The sequence below is a fragment of the Plecotus auritus genome (assembly GCF_963455305.1).
Source record: "Plecotus auritus genome assembly, chromosome: 12".
Lineage (NCBI taxonomy): Eukaryota > Metazoa > Chordata > Mammalia > Chiroptera > Vespertilionidae > Plecotus > Plecotus auritus.
In genome coordinates, this window is record NC_137778.1 from 30,513,293 (window position 1) to 30,531,809 (window position 18,517).

Genomic DNA, 18,517 nt, shown 5'->3' on the forward strand with positions numbered 1-18,517 from the left:
GAATGGGCCGGGTCCTTCTCTCCTTGCTTCTTCCCTTGCTCGCTTTTTCTGAAATCTCTTTCCGAAGCTGCCTCAGTTTCTAATCCCTCAGCATCAGTGCTTTTCCCCCTCTGGTTCAATCAACACATGCCTCCTTTTCTCAAAGCCGCTTCTTCTGAGTAGTGTTCATTGCTGCTTAAAGTCCCTTCCTATTCTCTCACTTCACTTGCTAATGGAAAAAAACAGCTTCCAAAGATTGCGTTTTTTGAGGGAGGAAAAAGTAGAAGGATGGCGTTTACTTTTACTGAAAAAGTAAAAATTCTCTTTTATTCTAGTGAAGGGAAAAAAAAATAAAAAGAGCCTCGATAGCAGAGGATGGTTTCGATCCATCGACCTCTGGGTTATGGGCCCAGCACGCTTCCGCTGCGCCACTCTGCTTCCGCGAGTGTGAGCGTTTCATGATTCCTATAGAAAGTTTTCTACGTAGTCTCTGTCCTGATCGCTTTACACAGCGCCGTCTAATGTCTGGTAAAAAAAAAAAAAAATCGTCATTACTGTCTAGTCTATTCTTATTGGCTAGTTCCTGACACAGCAGGGATTTTTATTGGTTTACAAGCCTGCTTTCTACGGTAAACCAATAGGCATAAGCGGAGGAGTAAGGCGGGAGCCAATCGCACCGTAGTTTGTTGGAATACGCCGGCAAGCCACCTCTCTGCCTGTCGGCTTCTCGGAGGAGAGGGGCGGTTGGTGTGGCTTCCATTGTTCAGGATTTAGGGCGCCATGAGGTGAGGACACTGAGGTGGTCTGGAAAAGTGTGGGGTATTTGGCCGAGATCTTTGGGGAGGTGGGCCGGAAGGAGTCGGAGGACCGGAAAGGACCACGTGTCTGGGGGCTGCCCTAAAACCTGAGAACTCCGGGTCTGGGCTAGTGGGGGAGATCGGAGGCCGCGAAGGCGGGGAAACCTGGGCCTGGGATGGAGGGTTCCACAACTCCATTTCTGAGGGGTTCAGGTGAGGGGTGTACTCAGGTCCCAGGAAGAGCAACCCTCTTGTCTCCCATGTAGCCTGAGAAGGCTTGAACGTGGCCTCCTTCATCCTCTGAGTGCTTGACCAGATATGCCCGAGAAATGTTCTACTATCTCAGTGAAGACATAAGCAATCTTTAGGATCTGACGTGTTAGAGTTGGCGTGTCCCAGGGATTATGGGTTATATCTTGTAGGGGCTCAGTGTTGGAGCCCCGTCATTATTTGGTGTGGGTTTTGATTAAAGTATCCAGAACGAGGGGGTCATGGGTGAGGTTGGGCTTTTGAAATGGGGAGAAATGTGAGAATGGGGATTCTTAGTTTCCAAAGTAAAGTTCGGAGATGGAGGTAGGCAAACTTGAAATGCTAGGCCAGTATGGTGGAGAAACAGGTTAAAGTCTATTTATTTTATGAATTTCCAGGGGTGACAGAGGCCGAGGTCGTGGCGGGCGCTTTGGTTCCAGAGGAGGCCCAGGAGGAGGGTGAGTGCCAGTTTTTAGCACCCCCGCGCTGGTTAGTTCCCATTTCCGTCATCCGCGGAAGAGTTTGGAGGGGACTAATGGTACCTGCTTTTGTGAGATCCAGCCGTGGTTTAGAAACCACATGCTCTCCTGCTAAACGAGTTTGGCCCCCTATGCTAAGTTACTTTATTTTCTGTAGTTAATAATTTGGACTGTTTCTCTTGTTTTAGGTTCAGGCCCTTTGTGCCACACATCCCATTTGATTTCTATTTGGTAAGTACCATTGCCCCTGTTCCCCCATTGACAGAAATGGAGCCTGCCCACTTTCCACTTGTAGTTTCCTGGAGCCCAGCATCTCCCTGTTACAATGGTGGTTGCAGTAGGAAAAGGGATTAGTGACTAGAGTTGGGGTTTTGAATCAGCTGCATGATGCTTTACATACAAAAACAGTATACCAGTAAGCAGGGTAGGTAAGCTAATTCCTTGGCTACTATTGGCAGTAACATGTTTGTTATGTTTGTTCTGAATAGTTATTGTATCTCTGGCTTATCCGTTAATATAAAGGTGGCAAGAGCTTAAGTTATGGCTGTTTCTTCCAGTTTGTGTCCTTGTTTGGACATCTTAAGGAGTAAAAACAAGTGATGAACGATTTTTTGTTTTCAGTTTTTTCTGTTGTAGCATATATTATTAAAAAATATTATTATTTTAATAAAATATTTCTTTAAGTATATTATTTAAAAAAAATATTTTTATTGAGGACTCGTATGCATGCATATGAGCATAACCGATGGACACAGATAGGGGGCAGGGGTGGGTGGGTAGTGAGGGCATGTGCTGGGGGGGGTGGGAGTGGGGGCTGCTGGGGAGAGGTAAATGGGGGAAGAGGAGACTTATGTAATACTTTTAAACAATAAAGAGTTTAAAAATATAATTGATTTCAGAGAGAGGAAGGGAGAGGGAGAGGTAGAAACATCAATGATGAGAGAGAATCATTGATAGGCTGTCTCCTGCTCCCCCCTACTGGGGATGGAGCCCGCAACCTGGGCATGTGGCCTTGACTGGAATCGAACCTGGGACCCTTTAGTCTGCAGGCCAATGCTCTATCTGCTGAGCCAAACCAGCCAGGGCTGTATGTTATTTTAACAAATAATAAGTAGTTGTTTATTTCTGGTTTAGTGTGAAATGGCCTTCCCTCGGGTTAAGCCAGCACCTGATGAATCTTCCTTCAGTGAGGCATTGCTGAAAAGAAATCAGGACCTTGCTCCTAATTCTGCTGAACAGGTATATTCTTTTGGCTTTTTTCCTGTGATTTCTCTGAGAAAGCTAGAGAAGTGAGGAACTACTGGTGAGGTTACTGTTATCAGAGCCCAAACTTCACAGGTTTATATTAGCCTCCCTCTCCTCCCTCCTCCCAGCCTTGTACATGGGGTGTATGTTCTGAGACCCTCACCATTTGGCTGAAACTGCGGATAGTACTGAGCCTTGTATATACTATCTTTTTTCCTATACATATGTACCTATGATAAAGTTTAATTTACAAATTAGACACAGTAAGAGCTTAATAGCAGTAACTGTAACTTCTAAAATAGAACAATTATAATAATATACTGTAATGAAAGGTATGTGAATATGGTCTCTCAAAATCTCTTGCTGTACTGTGCTCACTCTCTTTCATGTGGTAATGTGGATGATACGATCCTATGCCTACATGAGGAAATGAAGTGAGGTGAATGACATAGGCACTGGCATAGCTTTAGGCAGCTTACTAGAAGGCTTGCTTGAACTGAAGCACTGTGACACCTCAACAGTTGCTCTGATAACAGAGAGGGCTATAGGCAGGTAGCATGTACAACATGGATATACTAGACAAAGGGGTGACTCAAGTCCTGAGGGGGATGGTGCACAATTTAAAACTTATGAATTGTTTATTTCTGGAATTTTCCATTTAATATTTTCCTAACACAGTTGACTGCAGGTAACTGAAACCATGGAAAACAAAACTGGCAAAGTGGACTACTCTAAAATTGTTCTCCTTATTTCTCATTGTGGGTGGAGGAAGAGTGCCAGATTACATATGGGTTCATATTTTTATTGGGGAATCTGTCTTTGAGAGAAAAAAAAGTTTTCTTCTGGCGCATTCAAGGCCAGATGGGTGTTTTCAAAGCACTACATTGGTATTGATTCAGCTTGCATGGAAGGGACTAGGCAGGGGTGGGCAAACTTTTTGACTCGAGGGCCACAATGGGTTCTTAAACTGGACCGGAGGGCCGGAACAAAAGCATGGATGGAGTGTTTGTGTGAACTAATATAAATTCAAAGTAAAGGAGCGGAGGGGAGAGCAAGAGAACCCTCCGCTCTTTCGGCTCCGCGGGCCGGATCCAGCCCGCGGGCTGTAGTTTGCCCACGGCTGGTAGGGGGAAATAATTCAAACTGTGAAGTTGCTTATAATTTTTCACCTGGGGTTGTTTTTGTTTCCTGCTATTTTTCAGGCCTCTATCCTTTCTCTGGTGACAAAAATAAACAATGTGATTGACAATTTGATTGTGGCTCCAGGGACATTTGAAGTGGTGAGTTTTTGAAGATTTAATCCTGGAAAAGGGCAGCCTCGGTCATGTGGAAATTACATTAGCTCCTGTTTTTTTAATTCTTCCATTACCTATTATCAAAGCCACGCCTACATGGGAAAGTACAATGGGATGCCTTTGTGGTACTGATCTTGGGGACAAGACTTGTATTATTGTTTTCAGCTCGCCATGATGTATCAGGCTTTTCTTAATGGTTTTGGGATATGATTTGACCTGTGTAACTTCCAAATCTGGGTAATAAGCAGCTGTGTTGTAACTGAGCTCTGACAGGAACTAGGTTTAGTGTGAAACAAATTATTGTTTTCAGCTCGCCATGATGTATCAGGCTTTTCTTAATGGTTTTGGGATATGATTTGACCTGTGTAACTTCCAAATCTGGGTAATAAGCAGCTGTGTTGTAACTGAGCTCTGACAGGAACTAGGCAGTCTTTTCACTTTCTCTCTCTCTCTCTCTGAAATCCTTTCTCCAACAGCAAATTGAAGAAGTGCGACAGGTTGGATCATATAAAAAGGGAACAATGACTACAGGACATAATGTGGCTGACCTGGTGGTAATCCTAAAGATTTTGCCAACGTGTGAGTATACCTCTTTCTGGCTATGGAAAAAGAACATAGCAGTTGGGTTTGAGGCATAGGGATCTTTCAAGCCCAAATTTCTCTCCTTTTCTCTCATTTTAGTGGAAGCTGTTGCTGCCCTAGGGAACAAAGTCGTGGAAAGCCTAAGAGCACAGGATCCTTCTGAAGGTTTGAGTTTGTTGCTGAACACGTATTTAGTGGTCATAAGAGCCAGATCTGTAATTCTCAGTATACAGTTAAAGTCTGGCCAGAAGGAAATGTGCATGGGGAGCTTTATGTTGGGGAAGTGTGGGCAAGATCTCCATTGTTCAAAATCCTGTTGATCTCCTTTACGTTTTTTTTCTTTATTTTTGTTGACATGATATTTACCTTTGAAACTCTGTATTCTAAATCCTCATTCTGGACTCATGCTGTTTTTGAAAACCTATCAATTCACTAATGGAAAGTTAGAGCTTTTGATTTTTTTCTTTTCTTTTAGTTTTGACCATGCTGACCAATGAAACTGGCTTTGAGATCAGTTCTTCTGATGCTACAGTGAAGATTCTCATTACAACAGTGCCACCCAATCTCCGAAAACTGGATCCAGAACTCCATTGTTAGTCCTTTTTTTCCATGGCTGGGAAATTTGGAGGAAATTCAAAACATGGTGTACAGTTGCTATTGAGTTTACTTAGCTTGTTGCTATTCCACATAAAACCTTCTGCAAGCTAAGTTTACTCCCAAACTTTGTTACCTGCGTCTGTAATTTGGAGACAGGTTTACCAGCTTGCTAGTGAAATTGTCAAAGATAGGATGACCAGGAAAGCAGTTTGAGGGCTTAAGAACTATGGAAATACTTATGGAGTTGGGTTAGGCTTTTGGAAAACATCGTGGATCATGTATGCTTCTAGATTTGGTCTAGGGGAAAAGTAGCGAGTTTTCTGAGGAACATAGAGTGGTTTATTAATTTTTTATTTTTATTATTGTTTTTTAATCCTTACCCAGGACATGTATTTATATTGATTTTTTTTCAGTGAGAGAGGAAAGGGGGAGAGAAACATTGATTGGTTGCCTTGTGTATGTACCCTGACAGGGAATTAAACCTGCAATCTAGGTATGTGCCTGGTCTGGGAATGGAACCCACAACCTTTTTAAAAAATTATTTATTGATTTTAGAGAGAGAAAAACATCTATTTGTTGTTCCACTTATCTATGCATTCATTGGCTTTTTTTTTTTTTTTTTTAGCAGTTTTACTTATTTTTTAATATATTTTTATTGATTTCAGAGAGGAAGGAAGAGGGAGAGAGAAACATCCATGATGAGAGAATCATGGATTGGCTGCCTCCTGCAAGCCCCCACTGGGGATCGAGCCTACAACCTGGGCATGTGCCCTTGAGCAGAATCGAACCTGGGACCTTTCAGTTTGCAGGCCGGTGCTCTATCCACTGAGCCAAACCGGCCATGGCAACTGGATGGTTTTTGTGTGGGCCCTGACCGGGGAATCAAACACTCAACCTTGATGTATTGGGGATGACGCTCTAACCAACTGAGCTACGTGGCCAGGGCGAACATGGTGTGGTTTAGGAATTACGTTACCCTGTCATCCTTCCAAGTTACTGAACTGTGGTAGTGGGGTTGAATTGCTTAATAATAGGAATGTTTCATCTTGGCTTGTCGTGCTTCTAGTGGACATCAAGGTGTTGCAGAGTGCCTTAGCAGCCATCCGACATGCTCGCTGGTTTGAAGAAAATGCTTCTCAGTCTACGTGAGTTCCCCCCTCACTATTTGAGCTATGATAACTTAACCCTTCTAACTACAGTACAGGATACTGCTGCACTTCCTCTGACAGAACTATTTTGGCTCCAACCTTCTGTCTGGATTCTGAATTTCACATTAAGCAAAATTCAAATTGAAATTGAAAGGAGAGAATGTGTAGTTCTGGAAATAGCTTTAGCTGTGTACCTCGGATGTGGAAGTGCATGATCATATTACTTTTACTCCCTGGGTCCCTCCTACCTTTAGAGTTAAAGTTCTCATCAGACTTCTGAAGGACCTGAGGATTCGTTTTCCTGGCTTTGAGCCCCTCACACCCTGGATCCTTGACCTACTCGTAAGTAAAGGGCAGTTGTTCTTGATCATTCCTATTTAATAATACTCTGACATCTACCAGAATCTGAAGTTTGGTGAAGCTTAAAAAATATTTCATTGCTGGACAAGTAATCCAATAAAGATTTTATAGTAAAAGAGTTGTAATTAATGCCCCTTTGTCTTTTTTATTATTGCTGTCATTTCACTAATGTAATAATGGAGAGGACATACTAGATGAGCAGTCACTTCAGAATCCCTTCTGAACATGAAAATTTTGATTTGGCCTTAATAACTAGTTTTCCTCATGACAGCTTAAAGTTTTAGTTTGTTTGAAAATAGATTGCTTTTTTATGGCACACCTACTTGATTTATTCTTTTCCAGGGGCACTATGCCGTGATGAACAACCCCACCAGACAGCCTTTGGCCCTAAATGTGGCATACAGGTATAGCCTGCTTCTCTGGGTGTGGGACTGGAGGTAAACTGTCTTGTATGCTCTTTTAATACCTCCCTGTGTTTCAGGCGTTGCTTGCAGATTTTGGCTGCAGGACTGTTCTTGCCAGGGTCAATGGGTATCACAGACCCCTGTGAGAGTGGCAACTTCAGAGTACACACAGTCATGACCTTGGAACAGCAGGTATTGGGACAGCTCTGAAATGGTCTGTTGTGCGACACTCTTGAATACTCCTGGGTCTGAAGGCAGAGGGAATGTGGTCTTTAGGGGTCAAGGATATGGGGCTTGAAATTAAAAGGTTATCTTCATCTCTGTTTTCATAAGAATGTTAGTCAAAGAAGGTGTTTTGATTATACTTCCTTATTTATCCTCACTTTGCTCTCCTTTAGGACATGGTCTGCTACACAGCTCAGACTCTGGTCCGAATCCTCTCACATGGTGGCTTTAGGAAGATCCTTGGCCAGGAGGGTGATGCCAGCTGTGAGTGATCCCTGGGTTGGAGGTTCTTTAGGATATTCTGTGGTCTACAAAGAAACTCTACACTACTCAGATGTCTTAATATTTCCACTGTGTAGATCATGACTTGTGTGCTGGGCTACTTGTCTGAAATCACACCTTTTTTCTCTTCTAGATCTTGCTTCTGAAATATCTACCTGGGATGGAGTGATAGTGACACCTTCAGAAAAGGCTTATGAGAAGCCACCAGAGAAGAAGGAAGGAGAGGAAGAGGAGGAGAATACAGAAGAACCACCTCAAGGAGAGGAGGAGGAAAGCATGGAGACTCAGGAGTGACTGTCCCTTCTCTCCACCCTTTCTTACCCAAGGGGAAGATTGGAGCCTAAGCTAACTGCTACTGGGCTTTCTATGGTGGCATTTCTGAGGGATGGGGGAGACAGCAAGAAAATAAAAGTAAACTCTACGGAAGGAAATGTCATCCCACTGAATTCTTATACTGACTGAGGAGCCAGGAGTCTCCCATCTCCAGTGAAGCAGGTGACCAGCTTTTCTCCATAATGTTGTAGAATCCCCAGCTCCCCGAAACCTCTCAACCAGTACTTTGTTGTTGAAACGTCAACTGTTCATGCCTGGAAAATTTTTTTTTTCTAAGAAAAATAAAGTACTTCCTAGTAGGGCTTTCTTGGTCTTGTATTTCCGTGTTATCTGGCCACCTTTTTTGCTTTCTGTACTCTTCATTGAAAATGCTATGCGAGTATTTTCATTGTGAACACTAGATCACAATTTGAAGCTGTATTTGAATTTATTAAAGTACAAAGATTCTTGGAACCTTTCCATATACCAAAGTAAACTAGAATGTTGTTTAAGCATTTATTGAATTAAATGGTTCCAGCAAGACTACTGTGTTCAAGCCAGTGAAATCTACAAGAGGGTGGATGGGTGCCTGCTCTCCAAACCCTAAGCATACAACAGGAAAATGAGAAGTCACAGGTAGAGGATGTGCTGCCCAGGCCCCAACAACTTTACCGACTTTTCCAGCCATGGAACAAGAAGCCCCTTCCTGGTTAACTAGATTTGAAGAAAGTTAACTAGGAACTTGAGTATGTACCTTTAAAAAATGTAGAGGTCTCAGCTCATTCTTGGAAGGAAGGAAGAGCTAGAATAAATCCTTTGAAGATTTGAGTCCTGCTGAAGAGATTTCTGTGGACCCCCACATAAATGGGTACGACTATTAAGTGCTTCAAACAATCCATAGGATTGTCTGGATGTCCCAGGGTTATAGGGTGTCCTGAAGGAAATGAGGCAGGTGGGAAATAGTACTTGAGCTATTCTGAGGCCCATCTTCTGTTACTTGCTTGGGGAGCCAGGGGGGTAAACTCCTGAATCCAGCATTGCCCTCCTTCGGGCTGTTTCCTTGGCAACACTGTGGTTTAGCCGCCTCAGCCGCTCCTATAAGACAAATTTGTAATCTTAACTGCTCTGTGGAAGGCTTTAGAGCTCACTTGTTACCTGGGCACTGTAAAATATCTGGCTCCATCTCAATGTAGGTCTCCTAAGGTATACAAGAATAAATAAGAGCCGCCGAGAATTGAGAATAAACAGTTCTAGCCCAGCTGGTGTGGCTCAGTGGTTGAGCTTCGACCTATGAGCCAGGAGGTCATGGCTTGATTCCCAGTAAGGGCAAATACACAGGTTGTGGGCTCAATCCTCACTGGGCTGTGCAGGAGGCAGCCAATCGATTATTCTCATCCATGTTTCTATCCCTCTCCCTCTCTGAAATCAATAAAAATACTTAAAGAAATAAAGAATAAACAGTTCTAGTATGGCAGACACTAATTCAGTTGACAACTCCCTTTCCCCAAAGACTTGAAGAATGACTTTCATTGAGTTGGAGACAGGAGACATCTCTTGAAAAGTGGAGATATACACTGAGAACTTACAAAGCAGAGCAAAGAATCACTGTTGGTAGGAAACTTTTACCTGGGCATTCTGTAGAATGTTATTGACCAAGACAACTCGTCGCCGGGCATTAAGTAGCTTCTTTACATAGGGGTCGAGATCCAGGGCCACTTTCTGATCCTCATTGATACGGCACAGCTCTGTGGGTGTAATGTAAGGTGCAACTAATATCTACTGGCTCATTTCTTGTTTTTTTGGCAAAGTAGGATGGAAAACACTCTTGCACCACAAGGACCATAGTCACGAGAAACTTAAAGGAATCTGAGGCAGCGTTGCCATGCCGCAAGGAAGTGACAGAAACTCAGCCTCGAGGACGGACGGCAAAACATAAGGTTCAAGCCGAAGGATTCCGAATACAGAGATGGTTACTCACCAGTAGCTAGGTTGTCAATTTGTTCCCGCAGCTCTACCTGGCTCTCTCTGCAAAGAAATACAAGACCTACAGGGTCAATCAATGGACCCAAGAAACCTGTTCCCCTACGTGTTTCCCAAGTGCTGAGCCGCACGCCCACCCCCGCACCCGGAGGCCTTCCGTCCAGCCTCCAGTTTCCCATATTCTTAGCTCCACAGCCCCATAAGAACCCTGGCAGCAACCCATCTGGACTCCGCCCTTTCTTGGCCCCGCCCCATACAAAAAACCGAAATCGAGAGGCCCCGCCCAACTTCCCCTCTCGGGCACCTGACGGCGTGGACGTGAGAGTCGAGCTGCTGCACAGCGGGTCGCAGAAACTCGAGGAGCCCCTCGGCGAAGATGTCGCGGCCTGCGGGCCCCGCCACCGGCGTCCCTGCCCCGGACACAGTGGTGGAACCAGCCCCCGCCATCATGAATTACCCTTATCCCGGAACCTGCCGCGAGGGCCGCCGGGAACTGAAGCCCCTCCGAAGTACGCCGCGCGGGGGCGCTCGAGTAATGCGGCCTCCCGCTCAGCCTCCGGGATTTCTGGGAAATGGAGTCTCTGGAGCCGGCGGGGCGGGGACAAGGCCGGGCCATTAACGCTCCGGGAGTTGTACTTCTTTATAGGCCTGATTTTTAAAATCTCCAGACTTCAGAAGCTTAGGGGAAGGAATAATCTTGGGAGACGGGTACTTGTTGTTTTCTCCAAAGGTGAAAAATAAATTCTTTTTATTATTATTTATTTTCCTTAATATCTTTTTTATTTTATTTATTTTTATTGAAAAATTAATTCTTAAATCCCTAGTTTGTCAGTAGCCTTCCTAGCCTAATTTATGAGAAAACCAGATTACATTCATAGTACAGTTTTATTTCTAAATTTACGAGTACACTTTTAAAAAAAATCTTCACCCAAGGATTCGTTCATTGACTTTTATTATTTTTTAAAATATATTTTTATTGATTTCAGAGAGGAAGGGAGAGAGAGAGAGAGAGAAACATCAGTGATGATAGAGAATCATGGATTGGCTGCCTCCTGCACGCCCCCCACTGGGGACCAAACCCACCACCTGGGCATGTGCCCTTGACTGGAATGGAACCTGGGTTCCTTCAGTCCCCAGGCATGCGCTCTATCCGCTGAGCCAAACCAGCCAGGGCCATTCATTGACTTTTAGAGGGGAAGGCGGGGGAGAGAGAGAAAGAAACATCAATGGGTCAAGAGCATACCAGAGGCAACAGATAGCTGTATCTCTCTCACATAGATGTTTCTCTCTACCTCTCTCTCTTCGCCTTCCTCTCTAAAATAAATTTTAAAAAGATGGTTAAAGTGCTTAATTTTGTGTAATGTGCATTTTGCCACAGTAAAAAATATTTTAGCCAAGGCTGGGTAGCTCAGTTGGTTAGAGCAGTGGTCGGCAAACTGCCGCTTGCGAGCCACATGCAGCTCTTTGGCCCCTTGATTGTGGCTCTTCCACAAAATAACACGTACAGTGCGATTGAAGGAGTACCCTAATTAAGTTAATAACAATGTAACTACCTATATAGTTTAAGTTTAAAAAATTTGGCTCTCAGAAGAAATTTCAATCATTGTACTGTTGATATTTGGCTCTGTTGACTAATGAGTTGCCTAATGAGTTGCCGAACACTGGGTTAGAGCATCCTGCAATACACCAAGGTTGCAGGATTGATTGATTCCCCCATGAGAATCAACCAATGAATGTATAAATAAGTGGAACAAAATCAATGTTTCTCTGTGTCTCTTCCCCCTCCTTTCCACTCTCTAAAATTCAATGGAAAAATATCCTCGGGTGAGGAATAACAACAACAAAACAAATGGATGTCTCTCTTTCTCAAATCAATTAAAAATATTTTAAAAAAGAAGCTGGTTCTCTGAGGAAAATGACTTTTGGTTTATGTTTTCCTTTCCACTCCTTATCATCTTGACTTGCTCTTATCTTTCAGGAAGCCATTGCAACAGCCTCCTGATCTTGCCTCTAGTCTTTCTCCTCTCCAGGTCATTCTGCATTCTAAAATACCAGTCAGATGAAAGGGAATTTTAGAATCCTTTCCTTGGTTCCTTGGATATCTCTGTGAGGAAGACTGGACAAGGGTCTTCCAGAAACCCTGGAGTTTGATATCAGGTTGAAGGCCAGTGCTGGTTCAATTATTCATTCTCTAAACATTTATCAAATTCCAGGCATCATGACACAAGGTATTCAGCACAAAATCCCCCTCCTCCTGGCTTGCACCCCTATCACATTGCAGTGGCTTTCCAGTCCTTGGCTTTTCCATAAAGGCTGAAGGAGATCCTAAGAACTCCCCTTCTCTTCTGTCTCCCATCTCCTCACCCCCTGGGTGGTGCTTAGGTTGACCTGCCCCCTCCTTGCTGGCGATTTGAAGGTGGGAAGTGGGGTAGGTCCATGAGGAAACTGTAGGAACAGCTGTTCTGGCTCAGGCAATACAGCCACACACAGTACCCTCTGTCTGACAGGTTAGCTGCACCCCTACACCCACCATGGACCCTGAATGGGGCAGAGAGGGTGGTCAGGGTTATCAGAGGGTTCTTCTTGTGGTAGTGGTGGTAGTGGGTACAGAATGGTATCTGGTGATGGATTTAACTGGCGAGGGAGACCTGAGAGTTAGACTTGTTAGGTCCAGGTAAGGGACAAGGATTTCCTAATTCACCCTGCTTTCTGGGAGGTCAGAACTTTGTGTGGGGAGCTCTACAATGCTTCAGTGGCAGAACTGAAGGGGGCAGCAGTACCGGCGGTGCTGTTGGCAGTTAGACAGTCAGGAGCAGAGCAAGGATAAGGGGTCAGGTACAGAAGGTCACCAGGTTGGAAAGCCCCATGTGCCTAGCAATGGATAATTGTAGGGTGGGACCTCACCTCCAGGGTGACTTTTCCTCCCCTAGCATATCTCTGGTCCATGAGGTTAGGACTCCCTGACCTTTCCTCCCCAGAGATAACATCTAGGCCTCAGATGTATTTCAGCTCCAGGCCCAGAAAAACAACAAAACCAGCCACAGCTGACATCAGGACCAGCAGCATGGAATAATGACCCCCTGCCCTGGTGCTGGCCAACCAATCAGTGGAGACCACAACCCTGAATGGACACACCTGGAAAACTGCTAATATTCTATTAAGATATTTCCCTGGGACTCCCCTAAATTCTCCACTCTTTTTTTAAAATATATTTTTATTGATTTCAGAGAGGAAGGGAGAGGTAGAAACATCAATGATGAAAGAGAATCATTGATTGGCTGCCTCCTGCACGCCCCCCACTGGGGATGGAGCCCGCAACCCAGGCATGATGCCCTTGACTGGAATTGAACCTGGGACCCTTGAGTCCGCAGATTGACACTCTATCCACTGAGCCAAACCAGCTAGGGCTAAAATCTCCACTCTTAAAAACCCTTAGGATGGAGGACCCAGCATGCTCTCTCTCCCAGGAGAGTCCCAGGAGAGAGCCTTTCCCTTTCCCTTCCCCCTCTCTCTCTAGGCACTTCCCCAAGCTCCAAGGGCTCTTCCTTTACCTCTAGAACTTGTTTGCTAAGCCCATTTCTTCTAGGCATTACTTTTTCTACCTCTGTAATCTACTTAATAAATGTTCTCTTACAGTTTGGTCTTGCTCTGAATTCTTTCCTAGCCAGAACCCAAGTACCAAGGTTGCTGAACCAGGTTTGGCCTGACCCCACCTATCAGACACCTGGTGCCGTTCAGCCTACAACAGTGAGAGTGAGGAAGGGGTAGGATGGGCAGTCAGGAGGCCTGAGATTCCAGGTGTTTTATCAAGTGGTGCTCCTGGAGAGCTGCCATTCCACCTCACCCATGGGTGAATTCTTTGGTCAGACCAATATCAGGTCAGACTCTAGGACTCCTGCTTATCACAAAGGAGTCAGAAGCTGAGGGTGGGGTTCTGGCATCCATTGCACTGGGAAGTGCGAGGTGGCTGAGGAGATCTGTCCTCTTCTTTTATCTTCTTTGTTTAGCTCTCCCCCATCTCCTCTCTTCTCTATTTGCTGACCTGGTTTTTCCTCTGAAATGAAATTCCTTTAAAGGATATACTTTTGGCCGAAACCGGTTTGGCTCAGTGGATGGAGCGTCGGCTTGCGGACTGAAGGGTCCTGGGTTCGATTCGGTCAAGGGCATGTACCTTGGTTGTGGGCACGTCCCCAGTGGGGAGTGTGTAGGAGGCAGCTGATCGATGTTTCTCTCTCATCTATGTTTCTAGCTCTCTATCCCTCTCCCTTCCTCTCTGTAAAAAAAAATCAATAGAATATATTAAAAAAAAATAAATAAAGGATATACTTTTGGTTAAACTCAAAATGATAAAACTTTAGGAATTTTGGGAGCCCTTGTTTCACCCAAGACTCTCACAGATAGCTTGTTCACTGTGTGTCTCCCATCACTGTGCCTTTAAAGGGGTTCCTGGATCGAATTTCAATGTGTATGTGTGTGTCTCATAAAAAAACAAAATTCAGCCCTGGCCAAGTAGCTCAGTTGGTTAAAGTGTTGTCACAATACACCAAGGTTGGGGGTTCAATGCCCAGTCAGGACACATACAAGAATCCTATATATGCCCTGGCTGGTTTGGCTCGGTGGATAGAGCATCGGCCTGCAGACTGAAGGGTCCCGGGTTCGATTCCGGTCAGGGGCACATGCCTGGGTTTCAGGCTTGATCCCCAGTGTGGGGCGTGCAGGAGGCAGCCGATCGGTGATTCTCTCTCATTACTGATGTTTCTATCTCTCTCTCCCTCCCTCTCCCTTCCTCTCTGAAATCAATAAAAATAAAAATATTAAAAAAAAATCCTATATAATAAAAGCCTAATATGCAAATTGTCCCCTCAACTGGGAGTTTGACCAGGGGGCGGGGTCGGCTGGCCAACCATGGGAAGGGAGGCCCCAGCCAGCAGCCAGCTAGGGATCCTACCTGTGCACGAATTTCATGCACTGGGCCTCTAGTCAACCAATAAATGCATAAGTAAGTGGAATAACAAATTAATGTTTCCTTTCTCACAGATACAAATACACACACACCTAAGAACAAAATTCAACCTAGTAAATTTGAAGACATAATTAGCTTTATTAAGCCATTCATAAATCTCATGAATTGGCCAACATCCTGTTTAGCAACTAGAAGAGTGCTCCCAGGGATTATACAAATTGGAAGGTTTTTATAGGCAGAAAGAGGGTGGGACAAGAACTTTAAGAGTGGATTATTTCAGGCAAGGTCACCTTCCCTCAGGCAGATTAACTCACTAGTGCTGACCAGGTAATTCCTGACTGGTTTGGGAGAAGCTGACACTGCAATTAGATTAGTTAAATTTTGATTTGGTGATGTGGCTTAGCAACGCTGACTCCATTTTGGACTGTTGTTTCTTTTTTAACACCTCTAACAAGCAATTGTTGGACACCAACTCAATTCTGACACTATCTACCTGGTCAGCCCACCAGACAGGAGCATCAGATTCCACAGGTTGAGGGTTCAGTCCTAGAAGACCCACCCAACCCTATTTCAGATGCCAATGGGAAGTCCAGGTTGTTACCTGTGCTTTTGGTTTATTGGCTATAAACCAGAGATTTCCATGACCCCTTTCTAGGATTCCATTAATTTGCTAGAGCAACTCATAGAACTAAAACATTTTATTTACAAGATTACCAGTTTATTAGAAAGGGATATAACTCAGGAATAGCCAGATGGAAGAGATGAAAGAGAGCAAAGTATGGGGAAAGGACACAGAGTTTCCTGCCCTCTCCAGGTGCTCCACGCTCCTCCATCTCCATGTGTTTGGGTTTTTACAGAGGCTTCAATATATAGGCATGACTGATTAAATAATTCATTGGCTATTGGTGCTTGAACTCAACTTCCAGCCCCTCTCCCCTCCCTGGAGGTTGGGGTGTGGGGACTGAAATTTCCAACTCTTTAATCATACGGTTAGTTCTCCTGGCAACCTTTAGATGGGGTCCAAAAGCACGTCATTAACATAACTCAACCTCCATTCCCTCTCACCTCCCTAGAGGGATGGGACAGGAAGTTCCAATCCTCTAAAATCACATGGTTGGCTCCACTGACAACCAGCCCCCATCCTATGGGTGTGTTTTTTTAACATAACAAGACAGCATTATTGCTCTTTTCACATGAAATTCTTAGGGTTTCAGAAGCTCTGTGCCAGGAACAGGGTTCAAGACCAAATATATATTTCTCACATGTCACATATTACACCGTAGATGTTTTTATTTTATTTTTTAAATATATTTTTGTTGATTTCAGAGAAGAAGAGGGAGAGATAGAAACATCAATGGATGAGAATCATTGATCGGCTGCCTCCTGCCCGCCCCCTACTGGGGGTTGAGCCTGCAACCCAGGCATGTGCCCTTGACCAGAATCGAACCCGGGACCCTTCAATCTGCAGGCCAAAGCTCTATCCACTGAGCCAAACTGGCTAGGGCCATAGATGTTTTTAAATCTTAAGCCAATAATCACCTTATACGAAAAGGTAAAATAAATAAATCAAGCCTAAATGGAGAATCAAGTCAAATTCAGTGTCTGGAGGCCTTGTGAGAAATAAAGATTTATTAAAGGGTCTTAAAGTTAGCAGACTTGGAACACTGCTAGGCAAAAAACCCAGAAGTGTTCCAAAGAAGAAAGAAAAGTTGAGTTTTTAGAGTAAAAGCTCATTTTTTCGAACTATCAGTCCAGCATTCTTAGCCTTAGGATTGGTCCAGGATGATTATCACTCAGATGTCAGGTGGTCTATATAATAATGTCAGGTTGAATGGATATGTGAGTCCTTCAGGCAGATAATCAGAAAGTTACCTGGAAGTCCAAATGTATTTACAAGCATTGACACAAGACTGGAAAGTTCAAAAAGTTTAAGTCCCCAGGCTAGTTAGAACAAGAATAGAGTCCTCATGCCTTAGCCTTCATAGTGTGGATAATTTTAGCAGCTTGGTTAAAGTGATTCCATTTTTTATTTTCTATCTTCACTCTTTTCTCAAAGCAAATCCTTTTAAAGAGGCCTCATGAGCCCTGGCTAGTGTTGCTCAGTTGGTTGGAGGGTTGTCCTGTGCTTCAAAAGGTGGCCTGTTTAATTCCCAGTCAGGGCACATGCCTGAGTTGCGGGCTCAATCCCTGTAGTGAGCTTGCAAGAGGCAGCCAATCAATGTTTCCCCCTCACATCAATGTTTCTCTCTCAGAACTCAATGATTGGATCTTGGACCCATTAGTTTCAAGCAAAGATGGGCCAGTGACCCCTACAAAAATAAAATAAATAAATAAATAAAAACATCAATAAATGCCCTGGTTGGCTTGGCTCGGTGTATAGAGCATCAGCCTGTGGACTCAAGGGTCCCAGGTTCAATTCTGGTCAAGGGCACGTGCCTGGGTTGCGGGCTCAGTCCCCAGTGGGGGGTGTGCAGGAGGCAGCCCATCTATGAATCCCTTTCATCATTGATGTTTCTTTCTCTCTCTTCCTCTCTGAAATCAATAAAAATATATATGTAAAAAAAAATAAAAATAAAGAGGCTTCTGAAGCCTCAGTTGTCACAGGCCTTTTGGCCTGCCAGCCCTACAAGGTGAGGGCCATGGTGGCTGCTGCCACCATCACAGTTCCCAGAGCCTTCCTGGGCCTGTTTCCACTAATACACACTTGGCAGACAACATGCTCTTTTAGGTCTGGATACCTTTGTATTTGTTGTTCCCTCTACTTGGAATATTCTTCCTTGTCAAACTTTCCTAGGACTTTCAAGATCCAGTTTATCATTCTCTTCTCTGTGCACCCAGTGCCCTTCTAACAAATAATGCCTTGTTTGTGTCTGCATGGCAAGTCCTCTGCAGATGGTGGCTGAATGAGTAAAAGGCTGACGTAGGAGCCAGGCTGACTCCTGGTCCCACTCTATCGGGGACACAGGATGGCAGAAATGGGACACAAGCCTCAGGTGCTGGAACTGCAGTGAGCAGCAGGTGGGGCTAGAGAGCCTGTGACTGTAGGGGAATTCCTTGTACCCACTGTTGGGAGTGAAGGAGGAATAAGAAGAGGCATAAAGAGAAGGGAGCTTAGGCTCCACTGGGACCCTCAAAGCCCCCACCCTCCACCTCAGCAGAATGCCTCAGGGTCCCCTGAACACCAGGCCATGTCGACATTTTCATAGTAGTAAAGATTTCAGATTTTAGAAACGAGACCTGACCTGGTCTTAGCTCCCTGCACTGCCCAGTGGAGCCAGTGCCAAGGGTGTAGAGGACATGGAACACATCCTTCTGAACAGACACCGTAGGCACTTAGAACAATGAGTCAGCAGAATGTGGTGGGATTGGAGGCACCCTGGGCAGGGGGAGCCTGAGCTAGAAGAGGCTGAGAGAGCGACTAAGGTACACCCAGTGCCTTGGGAGGTTCCCTTCTCAAAGGACTCAAGCTTCCTAGCCCCAACTTCTCTTCCTTAGCCCAGGGAGTTGAGGCATCCAGGGATTCTGCCCTGAGATAACCCCCCTCAAAGGAATTCCATTAGTGGAAGAAGGGGGTGGTGATGGGAGGCACTTGCTGCCATCCTGTGCCCCTTTCCCCACTT

The 18,517-nt window shown here is 44.7% G+C and overlaps 2 protein-coding genes across 2 annotated transcripts; one reads left to right on the top strand and one right to left on the bottom strand.

The window, feature by feature from the left end:
• The first annotated feature begins 657 nt into the window (after positions 1 to 657).
• On the top strand, positions 658 to 8,277 carry ILF2 (interleukin enhancer binding factor 2). The gene is made up of 14 exons (XM_080649306.1): positions 658 to 764; positions 1,424 to 1,483; positions 1,693 to 1,735; positions 2,639 to 2,743; positions 3,952 to 4,029; positions 4,521 to 4,623; positions 4,726 to 4,791; positions 5,102 to 5,218; positions 6,290 to 6,368; positions 6,626 to 6,713; positions 7,074 to 7,135; positions 7,213 to 7,327; positions 7,534 to 7,624; positions 7,776 to 8,277. Exons 1-14 carry the CDS (start codon positions 760 to 762, stop codon positions 7,934 to 7,936), a joined length of 1,173 nt encoding a protein of 390 aa, XP_080505432.1. The 5' UTR covers positions 658 to 759; the 3' UTR covers positions 7,937 to 8,277.
• A 103-nt stretch (positions 8,278 to 8,380) lies between these two features.
• Positions 8,381 to 10,422, bottom strand: SNAPIN (SNAP associated protein). The gene is made up of 4 exons (XM_080649307.1): positions 10,239 to 10,422; positions 9,933 to 9,979; positions 9,581 to 9,699; positions 8,381 to 9,049 (listed from the first exon to the last, which is right to left on the bottom strand). Exons 1-4 carry the CDS (start codon positions 10,382 to 10,384, stop codon positions 8,948 to 8,950), a joined length of 414 nt encoding a protein of 137 aa, XP_080505433.1. The 5' UTR covers positions 10,385 to 10,422; the 3' UTR covers positions 8,381 to 8,947.
• Positions 10,423 to 18,517: the final 8,095 nt, after the last annotated feature.